Source organism: Neoarius graeffei, chromosome 20 (genome assembly GCF_027579695.1).
Source record: "Neoarius graeffei isolate fNeoGra1 chromosome 20, fNeoGra1.pri, whole genome shotgun sequence".
In the NCBI taxonomy this organism is placed as follows: domain Eukaryota; kingdom Metazoa; phylum Chordata; class Actinopteri; order Siluriformes; family Ariidae; genus Neoarius; species Neoarius graeffei.
Genome location: NC_083588.1, coordinates 1,288,251 through 1,306,645, shown reverse-complemented (window position 1 = coordinate 1,306,645; position 18,395 = coordinate 1,288,251). Strand labels below are relative to the sequence as shown.

The following is an 18,395-nucleotide window of genomic DNA, read 5'->3' as shown; positions in this document are numbered from 1 at the left end:
TAAATAAACCTTTTGATTCTTTTTCTACTTCCGCCTCACGCCTCTGCATTTGAGTCATCCCCCTGGTGGCCTAGTGGGGGTTTGCTGGATTATCACACCAACGAACCAGGTTCGAATCCCAGCAAAACCCTAACAGAAAGACTCCGTCATGACCGACTCAGCAGAGGCTGCTTCAACTGTCTACCCGGCCAACCTTCAGGGAATTATGGCAGCTTTGACACGCTTCGGAGCGACCATGGACGCTCATGGACGTACGCTCACCAGCCAACGTGAGGCCCTCGCTCGCCACGAGGAGCTGCTTCAGCAAATTGGGAAAACCCTGGCACAGCTGACATCTCTGCCTGCATCTCCTGCTCCTGATCCAGTTCCTGCTCCTGATCCAGCTCCCACTCCTGCTCCAGTGCCTCCTGCAATGCTGCCTTCTTCACCTCGCGAACCCAGCCTTCCTGCACCACAGAGGTATGACGGCAAGCACAGTGAGTGCCGAGAGTTCCTTACCCAGTGTCAACTCACCTTTGAGCTTCAGCCTACCACCTACACTACGGATCGCCGCAAGATTGCCTTTGTGATCACCTTATTAGCTGGTAAGGCGCGAGCCTGGGCTACTGCTATCTGGCAAAGACAGGGACCTGAGTGCTTTGATTTCCAGCTGTTTTCTGAAGAGATGCTTCGGGTCTTCGATCAGGCAGACATCAGTACCGACGCAGCCCGAAAGCTCATGTCCATCCGGCAAGGAGGAAGCGTCGCAGATTACGCCATCTCGTTCCGAACACTCGCAGCAGTAAGTGGATGGAACGAGACTGCCCTGGTGTCAGCCTTCCACCATGGTCTGTCTGACCCCATCAAGGACGGTCTGGCCTCTATTGGATGCCCAAGTGACCTCGAAACCCTCATCTCACATGCTATTCGTCTGGACAACAGGATGAGAGAACGCCACCAAGCCTTGAGCCCCCCCAGCCTCCCTACCTCTACCTGGAGACCGTCTACCTCCTTCAGTGACTGTCCAGAACCCATGCAAGTGGGTCGTACTCGCCTCTCCGCATCTGAGAGGGAGCGCAGAAGGAGGGACAAGTGCTGCATCTACTGTGGCAAGCCTGGTCACTTCCGAGCATCATGTCCCGAACTCTTGGGAAAAGGACCGCCCCGTCCAGCCGAGGGAGGGTTGTGACGGGGCCTACCCTCTCTCCCGGACTCCCTGGCCAAGGAATCTACATCCCGGTCTCCATCTCCTGGGGTGAGTCTGTCCACTCTTGTCAAGCTTTGATAGACTCAGGGGCGGCTGGGAACTTTATGGATATTCACTTCGCCCAAAGCATCAATATTCCGACTGCACCTCTTGAAGTCCCACTGTCTGTGTCTGCCCTCGATGGCCAAGCGTTAGGTGATGGAAGAGTCACCCAAGTTACTTCTCCAGTTTTCCTCCAGTCTCAAGGTCACAAGGAAGAAATATCCCTGCACCTGATTCATTCACCTGAGTTCCCAGTTATTCTAGGCCTTCCTTGGCTTACTCGCCACAACCCTCGCATAGACTGGGTAACAAGCCAGGTTGTGGAATGGGGCCCTGCATGCCATGCCTCTTGTCTGCTCTCTAGCTCTCCTGTGTCTCCTGCCGAGCCCCCTGATCTCACCGAGTTATCTCAAGTTCCCACAGAGTACTGGGATCTCAAGGAGGTATTCAGCAAGAGCAGGGCCGCCGTTCTTCCTCCGCACCGGGCCTACGACTGTGCCATCGACTTGCTCCCTGGGACTACCCCTCCTCGTGGCAGACTGTTTTCACTCTCTCAGCCAGAACGCAAGGCCATGGAGGAATACCTCAAAGATGCCCTGGTCTCTGGGTTTATTCGACCCTCCACTTCACCTGCTGGAGCCGGCTTCTTCTTTGTCGGCAAGAAGGATGGGGGGCTCCGACCATGTATTGATTACAGGGGCCTGAATAAGATCACTGTGCGCAACCGATATCCCCTTCCGCTGATGTCCACAGCTTTCGACCTGCTCCAAGGCGCCACCGTCTTCACCAAGTTGGACCTACGGAACGCATACCACCTCATCCGTATCCGACAGGGAGACGAGTGGAAGACTGCCTTTAACACCCCGTCTGGGCACTACGAATACCAGGTGATGCCCTTCGGACTCACCAACGCACCAGCTGTTTTTCAGGCCCTAATCAACGACGTCTTAAGGGACATGATTAACCTATACGTTTTTGTCTACCTCGACGACATCCTTATCTTTTCCAAGACCGTGCAGGAGCACCGCCACCATGTCCGCCAGGTTCTCCAGAGGCTGCTACAGAACAATCTGTTCGCCAAGGCCCAGAAATGCGAATTTCATGTTCCCGAGGTCTCCTTTCTGGGATTTATTGTACGGACAGGCCAACTCCAAAAGGACCCTGGACTTCCTGAAAAGACGCTTCTGGTGGCCTAACATGGAGAAGGAAGTAAGGTCATTTGTCCTGTCCTGTGAGGTTTGCACCAGAACCAAGAACCCACGACAGCGTCCCCAGGGTCTCCTGCATCCTCTGACCATTCCCCGGCGTCCCTGGTCCCACGTGGCAGTCGACTTTATCACGGGTCTCCCTGAGTCACAAGGTAACACGGTCATTTTGGTCTTAGTTGACAGATTCTCCAAGGCCTGCCGCTTCATACCACTGTGCAAACTCCCCTCTGCTCTTGAAACTGCGAAACTTTTGTTTAATCATGTCTTCCGAGTCTTTGGTCTTCCACAGGACATCGTCTCAGACCGAGGGCCCCAGTTCTCCTCCCGAGTGTGGCACGGGTTCTGCAAGGTCATCGGAGCCACTGCCAGCCTCTCCTCTGGATTTCACCCACAGTCCAATGGTCAGACGGAGAGGCTCAACCAGGACCTGGAAACCACCCTGCGAGGCCTGGCTATGGATAACCCGACATCGTGGAGCACCTGGCTGCCATGGGCGGAGTACGCCCACAACACCCTGCAGTCATCGGCCACCAAGCTGTCGCCATTCCAGTGCCAATTCGGGTTCCAGCCACCTCTGTTCCCGGACCAGGAGGAGGACGCGGGGGTGCCCTCGGTCAACCAATATGTGAGACGGTGTCGCAAGACCTGGAGCAAGGTCAGGAAGACCCTCATACAGACCTCCAGAACCAACCAGACTCAGGCCAACCGCCATAGAAGACCTGCACACGCTTTCCGCCCTGGGCAGCGTGTTTGGCTGTCCACTAAGGACCTTCCACTGCGGGTGGAGAACCGCAAGCTTGCTCCTCGCTACATTGGCCCCTTCAAGGTGGTGCGCAGGGTGAACCCTGTCTCCTACCGGCTCCAGTTGCCCCGGACTCTGAGGATCAACCCCACTTTCCATGTTTCCCTGTTACGGCCCGTACTGACGTCTACGTATGCCCCTGCCCCTAGGAACCCCCCACCCCCCCGCATCTTCCAGGGGCAGACTGTGTTCACTGTGAATCGCCTGCTTGACTCCCGCCGGGTCCGCGGCGGGTTGCAATATCTGGTGGACTGGGAGGGCTATGGTCCTGAGGAGCGCTGCTGGGTTCCTGCTCGGGATGTCCTTGATAAAGAACTATGTCGGGACTTCCATTCGGCCCATCCGGATCGCCCTGGGAACGTCAGGAGACGCTCCTAGAGGGGGGGGGTCCTGTTAGGACTAGGACTGTTTTGGCCTCTAGAGGCCGCTGTTATTTCCTTTTCATGTCGTGTTCATTTTGGCCTCTAGAGGCCGCCACTGTTCCTGTGTTTTGAGTTTGTGTTAATTGCCTAATTATCTTCACCTGTGTCCTTAATTAGTTTGTCTATTTATACCCCTGAGTTCAGTCCTCTTGTCACGGAGTCTTTGTGCTGTTATGTTTATCTCCAGTTTCCTTTGTACTGTGTTTTTTGATCTTCTTAGCTTTTGTATTTTTGCACTTTGCTTTTCTTTTGGATTATACTCTTTGGTTTTTTTTTGTCTTTTGTTTTGCCCTGTATATAGTGTATATAGTTTAAATAAACCTTTTGATTCTTTTTCTACTTCCGCCTCACGCCTCTGCATTTGAGTCATCCCCCTGGTGGCCTAGTGGGGGTTTGCTGGATTATCACACCAACGAACCAGGTTCGAATCCCAGCAAAACCCTAACAAATCTACTCAAACCAAAGCCACAGTCCGCCCCACAGACAATCACAAACTGCTCAAATTGTGGAGGCAGCCACGCGGCCAGGTGGGAAAACTGTCCGGCGTTTGGAAAGCACTGTCACAGTTATAAGAAGCTGAATCACTACAAACAGTGCTGCAAGTCTAAACCATGCAGCCAGCTACGCAGGACCAGACAGTCCGTGAACGAAATAGAAGTAGATGAATCGACATTCGAAGATGAGACATTTTATGTGGATGGCGTTGAGATAGACAGCCAGGTGGATTGTGTTCATTCGGAAGCAACTGAAAAGGATGAGGGATTCGTCACTATGGACATAAACAACAAGCACATCGAAATGAAAGTTGACACAGGAGCAAGATGTAATGTAATGTCACTGAAGACTTTCAAAAGAGTGACAAATGGAGAACAACTTGTCAAGCAAGGGAAAACTGTCAGCCTTGTTGCTTATGGGGGTACCAGAATTGAAACCAGTGGCGTAGTCACACTGCCATGTCGCTTAAAGGAGCCGTGTTCCTGTTGCAATGCAAGAGAGAGTCAGGGGCGAGCTTGAGCGCATGCAGCGCATCGGCATCATAACACCAGTCACAGAGCCAACCGACTGGGTCTCATCCATGGTAGCAGCACACAAGAAGGACAAGCGCGAGATCAAGCTGTGCATCAATCCAAAAGACCTCAACACGGCATTGAAGAGGCCCCACCACCCAATGCGCAGCGTCGAAGAAGTAGCAGCACAGATGTCGGGAGCGACAGTGTTCTCAGTTTGGATGCCAAGAATTCTTTCTGGCAGATACACCTTGACAAGAAATCTTCAATGCTGACCACTTTCAGTACTCCGTTTGTGCGCTTCAGATTCCTATGCATGCCCTTTGGCATTAACTCCGCAAGCGAAGTGTTTCAGCGCTCCATGGAACAACTGTTTGCAGGCTACCCATGCTCAGTCATCGTCGATGACATCATCATCGGAGGACGCAGTGTTGCTGAACACAATGCCAACTTACACAAAGTGCTCGAACACGCAAGAGAGGTCAACCTCAGGATAAACCCTGACAAGTGCAAATTCCGGCTAGACCAAGTGTCCTATGTGGGACACATCTTCACCCGTGACGGTCTCAAAGCAGACCCCGTGAAAACAGCAGCAATCAATGCGGTGCCGGTCCCCACAGACGTCACATCCCTGCAGCAGTTCCTTGGCATGGTCAATTATCTTGGCAAGTACATTCAGAACCTCAGTGAGATCGCAGCACCCCTGAGACAGCTCACCCACAAAGAGACTGCATGGTGTTGGTTCCAGCAGCACCAGGAGGCCTTCGACCGCCTGAAAACCTGTTTGTCTAGCCCTCCGGTCCTGGCATACTACAATGTCAAGGAGCCAGTCACACTTACCTGTGACGCATCTTCCCATGGTCTAGGTGCAGCATGTGTGCAAAATGGCAGACCAATAGCTTTCACTTCATGTGCTCTCACAGAAACCGAAACACTGTATGCCCAAATCGAAAAGGAGTTACTGGCCGTTGTCTTCGCCTGCACTAAATTCAGGGACTATGTTTACGGGAAGCCCACCATCGTGGAAACGGACCACCAACCCTTGGTCACCATAATGAAGAAGCCCATCCACGTCGCCCCTGCCTGTCTCCAGAGGATGCTACTATGCCTGCAGAGCTACGACATCAGCCTGGTCTACAAAAAGGGCAAACACATGTATCTTGCGGATACTCTTTCCAGAGCTCCATGCTCAAAGACTTCACAGAGCCAATCCGAGACCACAGACTTTGAGGTCATGACTGTGGGATGTATCTCCACGGCCCGTCTGGAGGAACTGAAGAAGCACACAGCACAGGATGACGTGCTACAAGCCCTCAGCTCAGTCATTCACAGAGGGTGGCCTTCCAGAGAAGGCCAGCTCCAGGCTGCCATTGCGTCCTTCTTTCCTTACAGGGATGAGCTCAGCGTGGACCATGGCGTCATCATGAAAGACCACAAAGCAGTCATCCCCCGTTCCCTGCACAGGGAATACATCAGCATTGTCCACAAAGGTCACCCGGGTATCGACGCGACTAAGCACAGAGCCAGAAGTGTCATCTTCTGGCCGGAAATGTCAAAGGACATAACAGAGGAGCTGCTCTCATGCGCAGTGTGCAATAGCACCAAAGCACATCAGCAGAAAGAACCACTCAAGCTCCACCCGGTTCCAGACCTCCCATGGTCTACAGTAGCTGCCGACATTTTTGATTGGCATGGGAAACATTACCAAGTCCTTGTTGACTCCTACTCGGGCTGGTTCGAGGTTGACCTTCTCCGCGATATGACATCAACAGCAGTCATCTCGAAGCTAAAGAGACATTTCTCTGTCCATGGTGTGCCACACACACTCTTCACTGACAATGGTAGACAATACACAAGTCAGCAGTTTCAGGAGTTTGCCAAACAATGGGACTTTACTCACTCCACAAGCAGCCTGGAGTTCCCACAATCAAATGGGCTTGCTGAAAGGGCTGTACACAGTGCCAAACAGCTCATGGAGAAATCACACAGAGATGGGACTGATGTTTTCCTCAACCTGCTGAACCTGAGGAATATCCCCCGCGACATGACACTGGGCTCCCCTGCTGAACGTCTCATGTCCAGACAGACTCGCGCTGACATTCCGGTGAGCAGCAAATTGTTGCAGCCTGCTGCAAGGCACGCCAGGCAAATTCATGACCAGCTCCTCAACAAAAGGCTAACAGTGAAACGTCACTATGACAAGTTAAGCCACCCATTACAGCCTTTACAGGAGGGGCAAGTCGTCCACATGCAAACAGAAAAGGGCTACGACAAACTTGGCACTCTGACAGAGGTGAGCAGGGAGCCACGGTCCTACATCATCCAGGCCAACGGCAAGACCTACAGGAGAAACCGCCGCCACATCCTCCCTGTGGCAGAGCCTCCACCGCCTCGGTTCCAGCCCTACGACCCAGAGTGGCAGGATGCCAGCTCTCCTCCTGTGGGAGGCACGACGCACACACAACACACACCAGAGCCCAACACCACAAGCCCACCACCCCCACCCTCTCCCATTCCCAACTTACCTGCATAGGTCCCCATCCAGAACGGCGGATCATATACTACACATTCAGGTCGCACTTGCAAGCCAAACCCAAAATATATGTGAAAAAAGACACTTACCTGTTAAAAAAAAAGAAGAAAAGCTGTGAAAAAAAAACATTTGTCATGTTCAGTGTGATTTCAGTATTTTGTGTAATGCCCAATATGATTCTGACAGCATTGTTGAATTTCAATAGGTTATGATGTCTGCTGGCTATATACACTACTAGTCAATAAGGGCATGCACATTAAGTTAAGTTAAAACTGAAGTTTAAGTTGTTATATCTAGTTAAATGGTGTCAAGGATCAATCCTGGATCAGTTCAAAGTAATGCCAAGAAAACAAAAAGGGACATTCTGTTTTGATGAGCTCATCAAGTTTTTTTTTTTATTATTGGCTAAAAAGAAGGGATGTGGGGCGGCACGGTGGTGTAGTGGTTAGCGCTGTCGTCTCACAGCAAGAAGGTCCGGGTTCGAGCCCCGTGGCCGGCGAGGGCCTTTCTGTGTGGAGTTTGCATGTTCTCCCCGTGTCCGCGTGGGTTTCCTCCGGATGCTCCGGTTTCCCCCACAGTCCAAAGACATGCAGGTTAGGTTAACTGGTGACTCTAAATTGAGCGTAGGTGTGAATGTGAGTGTGAATGGTTGTCTGTGTCTATGTGTCAGCCCTGTGATGACCTGGCGACTTGTCCAGGGTGAACCCCGCCTTTCGCCCATAGTCAGCTGGGATAGGCTCCAGCTTGCCTGCGACCCTGTAGAACAGGATAAAGCGGCTAGAGATAATGAGATGAAGAAGGGATGTAGATCATTTGGTAAATGATTCTCTGCATTGTTTGTCTACCACTGGCCACTGTACTTGTATCACGTGGCCCAATCAGAATGCTCTTCTCCCCAGCTTTAGTATTATGTTATATGTATCTGGCGCCAGCCGTGTTCTCAGTTGGATTAAACTACAGTCATGGTAAACCTTGTGTGATCATTGACTCATGCAACAAGCGAAATCTTTACAGTATGGGCACATCCTGAGAAGAGCTGCAGAGCACTGGCGGCTCGTTAATAGGGGCGATTTGGGCGACGCACTCCCAAACAGGGAGGGAGGGTTTTTTTTTATCTACTCCTACTACCAACAATAATGTCATTGTCCAATCAGGCTAAGGTCGCGCCTGGTGTAGCCACGCCCTTTTGGGGCAATTTCTGTCAGGTTCAGATTTGCCCCAAAATCTCCCATTGACACTAATGGTACATACGTTTTTTTCGAAAATCATGCTCCCAATGCATTTTCTATTAGGTTTTATGTGCTCGCACAAGCAGCGTGCTTACGACATACGCCTGTTGCACCACGCAAGTGTTGCCAGATTGGTTTTAAGTGCATTTTGGCGGGTTTTGAACATAATTTTGGGCTGGAAAACGCAACTTGCTCAGGAAATGTGTGAACATTCTATGAAGAAGATGGCAAGTGTTGAGTGCAACAATACGATAGCGTCTCTGAAAGAAGTTCCCTTTAGTCGTCGTACCAATGAGGAGAAAACGGCAATCAAACAGCTAGGACCTCCTAGACTGAATTTAAACATCAAGCAAGTGTCTACGAAGGGGGAGAAGACCTACTCAAGAGGTTTTAACAAGAACTGGTACCACCGGAAAACTTGGCTAGCTGGCTGTGATGTAGCTCTTTTTTGCTACCCTTGCGTTCTCTTCCACCCTGGAAGTAGCACAGCAGACGGTACAGTGATATCTGATATTTGAATTTACTAGGCAAAAGTTGTTTTTTTTTTTTTTTTGTGTGTGTGTGTGTGTGTTTTACCAATGGCAGTTTAACATTGCCATGCTTGGAATATTTCAGTAGCCTCAAGTTCTCTCTGACTTGGTGTAAATTAAGCATATTTTCAGTTTTTATATATTGTACAGTATGTGTTCATTGGAGCCAGCAGCACCTTACCTTTTTTCCAACTTGTTAAGCCAAGTTGTACTGACTACAAAACCTTGTGTAACCTTGTGTGTATATAGCTAAATAACTAAAGCCTTTTGTGTTCATTGACATGCTTGTAATACTTTAAATTTCCTTTTAAGGCATGGTTTTCTGGACGAATTCTTGGGAAAAAAACTGCAGAATTTATTTAGAATTATTATTTGTTGTTAAAATGGTGCAATTCCATATAAAAAAAACCACATAATTAAGCTGCACATGTTTGTTTGATGGTTATGCTTTTCTTCATCTTTTTCAAAACTTAAATAAACACTTGTTTTGGATTTATATCCTGCCACTTTAATTGCATTCTTTAGAATGAAGAAATTAGAATATGTTTATAATTAAGAATTTGTGTCTACTTATTATAGAATACTGGAATAATATGAGAAAATAAATGAATAATGTAATATTAATTGATTGTGATGCCAAATGTTTTGCTTTGAAGGCTTCACAATGAATCTTCCTTAGTTTTAGCCTGGCAAGCCAGACTAAATGTGAATATTTGCCACTCGTAGGCAAAAATATTTTTGGCCGCTAGGCGGGTGGGTCTAGTTTACTAGGCTACCTTAGTTTGCCACCTTTAACTTGTTTAGTGTTGCCACCTAGTGGAGAGAAGAGATATTGTCTATATTGATATCTGAATTTACCAGGCAAAAACAAGTTCGGCCAATTGATTTGCTACCTAGGTCAATTTACTTCAGTCCTGTGGACATTTACGGTCCGTGTAGACATAACGGGGGGAAATTGCCCCCCCTGAAAAAAAATTCAGGAGCCGCCACTGCTGCAGAGCATGTGGGAAGGAGAATGTTGAGGATGGAGCTGCCAGGCAAACGAAAATGAGGAAGGCGAAAGAGGAGATACATGGATGTGGTGAGAGAGAACATGAAAGTGGCAGGTGTGGTAGAGAAGAATGCAGAAGACAGGGAGCAATGGAGACGAAAGATCCGCTGTGGTGACCCCTAATCGGGAGCAGCCAAAAGAAGAAGAAAGAAGATTTTTGAGACAATGATCAGGCAGGACATGAGGAAGATGAGAAAAAGATCAAAAGTCAAGTCTATAAATTTACTGAATATGTTTGATCATGAAAACATCAGCTCTCTGCCAGAAAATTTGTAGAATTTCATTCTCGTGGGTTGTAATCATTTTTCTGCCCACGAGAGGGCGCGCATGAGCCATTTTTGAAGAGTTCGTTTGGACTTCATTTTAAAACCCGGAGCTCTTTGTGTGGAACACATCAGTAAACACACTGTATACAACAACAACAACAACAAATTCCTTTTGTTTTTGCTAAAGTGAATAAATAAAAAATTAAGATTCTAGTGATTTCAAATAAAATTATTTAAAGTTTGTTACTTTGTGTTGCATATTATGTGAAGTGACTCCATAAACTAAACACACAAATCAATAAATTGATAAATAAATAAATACAATTTACTGCTTTATTAATCTCATCTCGTCTCATTATCTGTAGCCGCTTTATCCTGTTCTACAGGGTCGCAGGCGAGCTGGATCCTATCCCAGCTGACTACAGGCGAAAGGCGGGGTTCACCCTGGACAAGTCCTGCTTTATTAATGCTAAACAAATTCACTAGTAAATGCTTTTTTAAAAATTCACATATCCTGTTAAAGCCGTATGTTTTTAAATACACAATTTTTTTTAAATCATGCATTTCTATATACCTAAAGAGTGAATGCTTTAACTAAACATCACATGGCGTGTGAATCATGAATGGAATTAAAAAATGATGATAATGTCTCATTTCACTCGAGCATGTGTTCTATTCCTCATTGATATACAGTGGTGCTTGAAAGTTTGTGAACCCTTTAGAATTTTCTATATTTCTGCATAAATATGACCTAAAACATCATCAGATTTTCACACAAGTCCTAAAAGTAGATAAAGAGAACCCAGTTAAACAAATGAGACAAAAATATTATACTTGGTCATTTATTTATTGAGGAAAATGATCCAATATTACATATCTGTGAGTGGCAAAAGTATGTGAACCTCTAGGATTAGCAGTTAATTTGAAGGTGAAATTAGAGTCAGGTGTTTTCAATCAATGGGATGACAATCAGGTGTGAGTGGGCACCCTGTTTTATTTAAAGAACAGGGATCTATCAAAGTCTGATCTTCACAACACATGTTTGTGGAAGTGTATCATGGCACAAACAAAGGAGATTTCTGAGGACCTCAGAAAAAGCGTTGTTGATGCTCATCAGGCTGGAAAAGGTTACAAAACCATCTCTAAAGAGTTTGGACTCCACCAATCCACAGTCAGACAGATTGTGTACAAATGGAGGAAATTCAAGACCATTGTTACCCTCCCCAGGAGTGGTCGACCAACAAAGATCACTCCAAGAGCAAGGCGTGTAATAGTCAGCGAGGTCACAAACTTCAGAAACAACAGATTGAAACTTCCACCTGCTGTCACCTCGATCAGCTCAGCTTTCTGTGCACTTTGTTCTAAAATTATACCAAGTCTTATAAAACCTCTTCACATTGCATTCATGCAGAAGAGCATGAACCGGTTTGGGTCAAAATGTTAATTGCATTCAGTGTACCTCACGGGTTAATAGCGTACAAACACAAATGGGGCAAATGTATGACCTTGAGAAGTTAATCCTGTTCATGATGATGACTCGGTTGACTTTTTATGAGCGTTGTGTACAATTAAAAAAATGCTGTGTATGTGTCATGCCAAGCAAGCACAAATAAGCATTTTGGAAATGTTCTAAAATATTCCAGGAAATTCAAACCTGAAATGGTGATCATCCTGTTCGAACACATCTACAAAACACGAACTTTTAATCGATCATTAAGTCAGGCATGCTCGAGCAGGAAACTCATCAAGGCATGCTTGAGCAGGAAACTCATCAAACCCTGCTCCCTCTGTCCAAACTAAATTACTGGAATTAAAATGCAAAACACCTTTTATACTTTAATGTTCATGAATTTCAATCCATATACAGGTAGTCGTCGACTTACGACTGTGTTTGGTTGCGACTGACCGGTCGTAAACCGATCTGGTCGTAAGTCGGCCTATGTTAAACGAACGTAAGTATATTGTGATGTGTAATGATATTGTAATCATCTTAAAGTCTTATTTTATTAACATTTTCTTATTTCATTACCTTGGCTCATTATTTGGTTTAAGTCAAACACTGCATACTACACTGCGTACAGTACAATTCATTTAATATGTGCAAAACAAAAAATACGAAATACAGGTGTGAAAAATAGAAAACATTTTAGTTTGAAACATACCAAAATACAAATGTAAAACATAGCAAAATACAAAACTTAGTGACCGCTGGCATCACTGGTGCTTGGCTGTGGGTCGGCTACGTCATCATCAGCTGTTGCAGCGCTCGGGCTGGCGGGAGGATTTGCTCGTTTCATAAACCAGGATCTGGGGCGGAAACTGTATGACGGAGTGCGCGAGAGAGACTGCGCATGTGCCTGGAGCTGGGGCGGAAACTGTTGTACGCGGCGAGAGGCGCTGCTGGGAGCTGGGGCGGAAACTGTCATACGCTCAGCTAGCTCAGCTGGGAAGCACTTGCCAGTCATAGCCAGACAGTCGTAAAGTCGATCGGTCGTAAGTCGACAACTACCTGTATTCCATTTCAGAAACACATCCTGTTGGGTCCAAACATGTGAGACCACAGTAAAAACCTGGGATTATTATTATTATTGTTATTATTATTATTTAATTTTTATTTTCTCATTTTAATCTGGAAATAAAGAGAAAGATGTGGATTTTTGAAACTGTTTTGACACGGCACTATTTTTAGGTCACTGTTCAAATGAAGGTTAGAATTTCCTCGTCTTATCTCAAGCATGTGTTCAGAGAAAACTCCTGGGAATTTTAGCCGATGTGGATCAACAGGTTTTGGCCAAACTTGCAGAGTCCGTGCCATCTCGAGTGCACTCGAGAAGAAAAAAAAAAGACAGTTTTGGATGAAATACTAAGAAATTCTGAAGTGCATGTAGAAGATTCTACTTTTCATTCAAATTGTAATAAATAAACAAAAACCAAAAAGAAGAATGCAAAACAGAAGCATTTTGAACACCATGGTGTGTATGGTCTGATTCTCAGAACGATGTGTTTTGAATTGTTTGTTTTCTGCTTTGCCAGTATTAATGTCTTTCTCCTTCTGTTTGTCCATTCTCCTCCTGCTCTAGGTTCCCTCATGCCACTTCTCCTCTCAGCACAGTAATCGCAGAGTCTGACGCCGAGATTCCCGTAGAAACTTGTCCTCAAGCAGATACAGACATGAGTGTTTCTCATGTTGGGGTGCTGAGCACCACATTAACACTGAAGCCCAAAGTGTCTCAGCAAGGACAAGAAGACGGCAAAAAAGTGCACAAGGTGTCCCTGGTGAACAACAGCAGCAGCACCACAAACACCTCCGTATTTTTTAGACGTCATGTGAATGAATTGGATCACAGGGTTAGAAATGACACCCTGGACAGTGGAACCAGACTCGAGACGGGCAGCGATTGGAAGCCGAGGCACGATGAGTACCATGTTTTTGAAGGAGAATCAAGATCTTATTTTACAGACAGATCGGAGTCTGAGGTGTCAGGTAGCACACACCTGTACTCTTCACACTCCAGCGGCTCTGAGTATGAACCGACCGCGCACCCCTCCCTCTCCTTCTCTTTTGAGCATGAGCAGAAAACCCTCCCTTCAGCTGTCTCCTTGGACACAGCTGGTAGTCATGGTAACAATGCCTGGTGGAATGCAAGGAGCGAAGTCCAGGTGAGTGGTGAGAGCCAGACAGGTGGGAGGAGCTGGGCGGGGCTTGCTGAACCTGTAGAGGAGAGTGAGGTGAAAAGAGACGGAGAAATAACAAATGCAGGCTCTCATTACAGCACAGAGGAGACGGACGGCGTCTTCTCCGGCATCTTCAAGGCAACTCTTGTGGAGCTTTCCCCCACTGACACTGATCCGGAAACCCCAATAGTCAGCTCTCCACATGACATGGAAATCTTGAGGGACACACTGAAAAGCATGGCACCTCCTGTTCGACACCGGCCCCTGCGCAACACCTCCAGTCTGCCTTTCTCATCTCTGCCACCCATTGTTGAAGACACCACCAGCCCTGCTCCTCTTGCGGTTTCCAGTATCTCCACACCGACTTCTCCTGCAGTTGCCGAACCTCCGAAAGTCCTGCCGCTGGACCTGGGGTTAAACTGGAACACCTCAAAAGATATGCGTTCTCCTCTGACAATGATGACCATGCTAAAGGAGCAGCAGGGTCAGGATCCACAGGGACGCTCTCCTCTCTTACCAGCAAGAGCTTCCGCTCTCAGCAGCATTGTCATGTCCAAGAACTCACTTCCAAACCTCAACCTGGATGAGGGATCTCAAGTTAATGGTATTTTGGGAACCTCACGTCTGGAGCGCAGCCTGCTGTTTTCCAGTTACCGTTCTGAACAGACGGAAGAGAACCGCAAACCATCAGCTCAACGGTCTCTCTTCCGAGCAGCCTCATTGCCTGAGGTTAACTCTGGACACGACTATCTCGGCAAGATATCCAAGGAACTGGACTCACCAGGGTCTACAGGGACCACTTATGAGCTGTCCTTCCTCAAATCACAACCAAGCTCCCTTCCAGGGTTGATCGAGAATTCTAGGATCAGCAGGAGCCCTTTGGTCATCCACAGCCCCACTACTGAGAGTCCGACCTCCAACAACACACCCTTACACATCCTTTCAACAGAGTCATCGGTTAAACCTCTAAGCCTGCAGCAGAACCTCAGCATCGGCACGTCTTCTGTTGATTCACCTGTCCATAATGGCGTCGGAAACAAGGATCCTGGACCAGACAAGAACCTGCTGATCAAGTACAAAGCGTTCCCAGATGCCTATGTAAGTAGTTTTTGAAATTCTGGAATGGAAGACAAATTTTGGTGTCTGATGTGACGTCTTTTAAAGTTTAAATATGAACAAGGTGTAGCAAAGTGTCACACTAAATGACTTTTTGGTAGCAGAGCAATGCTTGTTTGCAGTTCCTGAGTCACAGAGTATTGCTTAACTGTAAATTTTAAGAAAAGACGCTTTGGGACTTTCCTTTTTTCCAAAACAAGGTGCTGCTGTGACACTGTAGAACACAGGCAGTGAAAGGTCCCGAGGAAAAGAACACCTCAGAGAAAAGGGATTACAATGGAGTCTCAGAGACTCGTATCCATTACCACAGGCCTCATGCACTATTCACATTTCTTCTTTTCTTCTAAAGTGGACTCGCTCTTCTGTCATCCTGTCTCTCACAGCGCGAGTCCTGTTCGCTTTAGAGTTTATAGTTCAGCAACTGGAAAGTCAAACAAAAATTATCATTTGAGCAAATAGCAGGACAAACCTGCATCGAGTGCTTCAGCTGCTTGCAGAGTTTGGTGCCAACTCGAGCATTTGTTCTCGATTAGCATGTCAACACTTCTGTAAATTCTTGCTAGCATAGATGCTTAACTAGCAGGGAAGATGTAATAAATATAAACCTCCAAAGAGCAGGTCAGAATAGATCTTGCTGAAAATTCAGGCATGTTTTTGGTGTTTTATTTGAGTAAATGTTTTTAAGTGCACATCCTTGACTTTTTTTTTTAAACTCTCATGTTGTGCTCTAGCATGTCATTATCAAACATTATCAGCTGGGTGTGCTCAGCTTGAGGCATGATTAAAATCTCCTTATCCTGCTCCTATGCTGGGAATATCTCACACTGCTTTCAAACAGCAGCAGGTGAATGTGTTCGCTTCCTCCGTGACGCTTATTAACCCTGATATCTGATAGAGACCGGTCGAGAGCGATGTGTACTTCTGAATAATCGCAGGTTTTGCGTGTCGGTGTGGGCTAATGATACAAATTCCAGAAAAAAGTACCGTTTTTAAATGGCTGAAATTGTTCCTTTGGTACTTTTCAACAGAAAAGATTATACTTTTGTCATTTTCACCCAAACATCATGAGAATTCCTGAGAAATTCATGAGCACTACTCATTCTACAAGGCAAGGCAAGTTTATTTATATAGCGCATTTCGTACACAGTGGCAGTTCAATGTGCTTTACAGAGATACAAAGCAAGAATCTCATCATGAGACTACTTTGAAATCAAAAAAAGCTTTTGTAATGATATTACTATTACTTCTATCTGACCAGCTAACTTATTATTTAAAAAAGTTGCTCACAAATGTCGTGAACTTCTCAATACTTTTATAAAACTGATCTGGGGGCGGGGCGGCACGGTGGTGTAGTGGTTAGCGCTGTCGCCTCACAGCAAGAAGGTCCTGGGTTCGAGCCCCGGGGCCAGTGAGGGCCTTTCTGTGTGGAGTTTGCATGTTCTCCCCGTGTCCGCGTGGGTTTCCTCCGGGTGCTCCGGTTTCCCCCACAGTCCAAAGACATGCAGGTTAGGTTAACTGGTGACTCTAAATTGAGCGTAGGTGTGAATGTGAGTGTGAATGGTTGTCTGTGTCTATGTGTCAGCCCTGTGATGACCTGGCGACTTGTCCAGGGTGAACCCCGCCTTTCGCCCGTAGTCAGCTGGGATAGGATCCAGCTCGCCTGCGACCCTGTAGAACAGGATAAAGCCGATACAGATAATGAGATGAGATGAGATCTGGTTATGGATGAGCTCAGTTTGTGATGTCATTAAAACTGCCTGCAACATTCGACCAAAAGAAACTGTGTGCTAATTTAGTTAGCTAGCTCAGTGTTTCAGCTAATATTAGCAATTTCAGGTTTATTGGTTGTCATGGCGACATTGAAATCTATGTTGATAGGACTTTGGCTGTTAAACAATTAGAAAATGAGGAAGTGAATTAAGCCTCTGTGACTGAAATCTTACTCATGTTGGCTAATTTACAAGCAAGTTGTTAACCAGCAAGCTAATTTAGCTCATTTTTGTGACATTAGGGAGTTCAGGATGGCAGGAGGATTATGGGATGTTTCCAGATTTGCATAGTTATGCATATTCATAGATGCATCATTTGTCTCACTTATTTTCAAACTGCTGTGTGTGTGCGTGTTATTGCACTTCATGTTTTCGGGTTTATTTCGCGTGTATGTTATCTAACACAGAAATTCGAACTGGTTTGACAGAATCGCTCATGACTCTGGAGGTTTCTGAAGAATTTCCATATAGTGCCGTGTTTATAAATACTTTACATACATCTGTATAAAAGAGCACGAGGATTAGAGAGAGTAGATTGTACAGGAGGAATTTTAAGAATTGTATTTTAGCATAGAGTCTGTGATTGTGATTATTTCAGCCAGGGTGTGTATCAGATGGCGTTCAGACTCTCCCAGTCATTAACAAGAATTTGGTGTGATTTAAGTAAACACTGATGGAAGGAACAGGTTGAGGAATGATTAAATATGATTAAAAATCATTGCACACAGGTATGCGTATAGTTCAGCATGTTCTTTCCCTCGGGCTTTGAAACACGTCCGTTCACTTCCACACTGCATGTTAAAAGTTCACTGATAAGCTATAATTATATGTGTGGAACATGCGTTCTATCAACATATTATGACATAAAGCTATCTTTATGATCATTTGTTCAATCTCAGGTCTTCTGATTGGTCAGAAGGTGATTAATTCTCTTTCACAGAAACTCTGACAGCCATGCAGCTCCAGATCACGTGAGATTGAACAAATTATCATAAAGACAGCTTTATGTCATAATATATTGACAGAACACATGTTCTACATATATAATCATGGATTATCAGGAATCAGTGAAGTTCTATAGTGACAGCTCGATTTAATGTTGATGTGAAGTTTACTGTAAGTTTCTGGAACATTTCTGGAAGGAGTCTCCAGTGTCAGCGCTTTGTAACACTCCGAGGTGAAGCTGTAACTTTAGGTTTTCAAGGACAGACGAGTTTACGCTTCTTTACAGCTTCTCAGGAACATGATGGAACACGCTGTGGGTTTTTTGGTCTAAATAACTTCGAGAGAGAGAAAAAAGTGAAGCTGGTGAGGGAACGATGGATGGAAAGTTTGGTGTGTCGTTCCTTAACAAATCATAGTCAGCAGTCACCACCTGGACTGATGAAGCGCTGCTGCTGTTTGTGATCCTGGGAATCAGATCAGTTCCCACTCATCATATACAATACACTCCTTCCTTTGGCAGGTGCTTTTATCCAAAGCCATTTGCCAGTCAAGCAGAATCTAATCGAGCACAAAGCTGTTGAGGGCAGAGTATTTCGCTTCAGGGAGGAGTGCTT

At 46.2% G+C, this 18,395-nt stretch overlaps 1 protein-coding gene across 2 annotated transcripts in view; it reads left to right on the top strand.

Annotated features, from left to right (window-relative positions):
• The window catches only part of crybg2 (crystallin beta-gamma domain containing 2), a 90,898-nt gene that overhangs the window by 49,917 nt on the left and 22,586 nt on the right, over positions 1-18,395 (top strand). For both annotated transcript variants that reach the window (XM_060901078.1, XM_060901079.1), the window contains exon 4: positions 13,357-15,049. In XM_060901078.1, the coding sequence (XP_060757061.1) occupies positions 13,357-15,049 (1,693 nt within the window). The remainder of the gene's footprint in view (positions 1-13,356; positions 15,050-18,395) is intronic.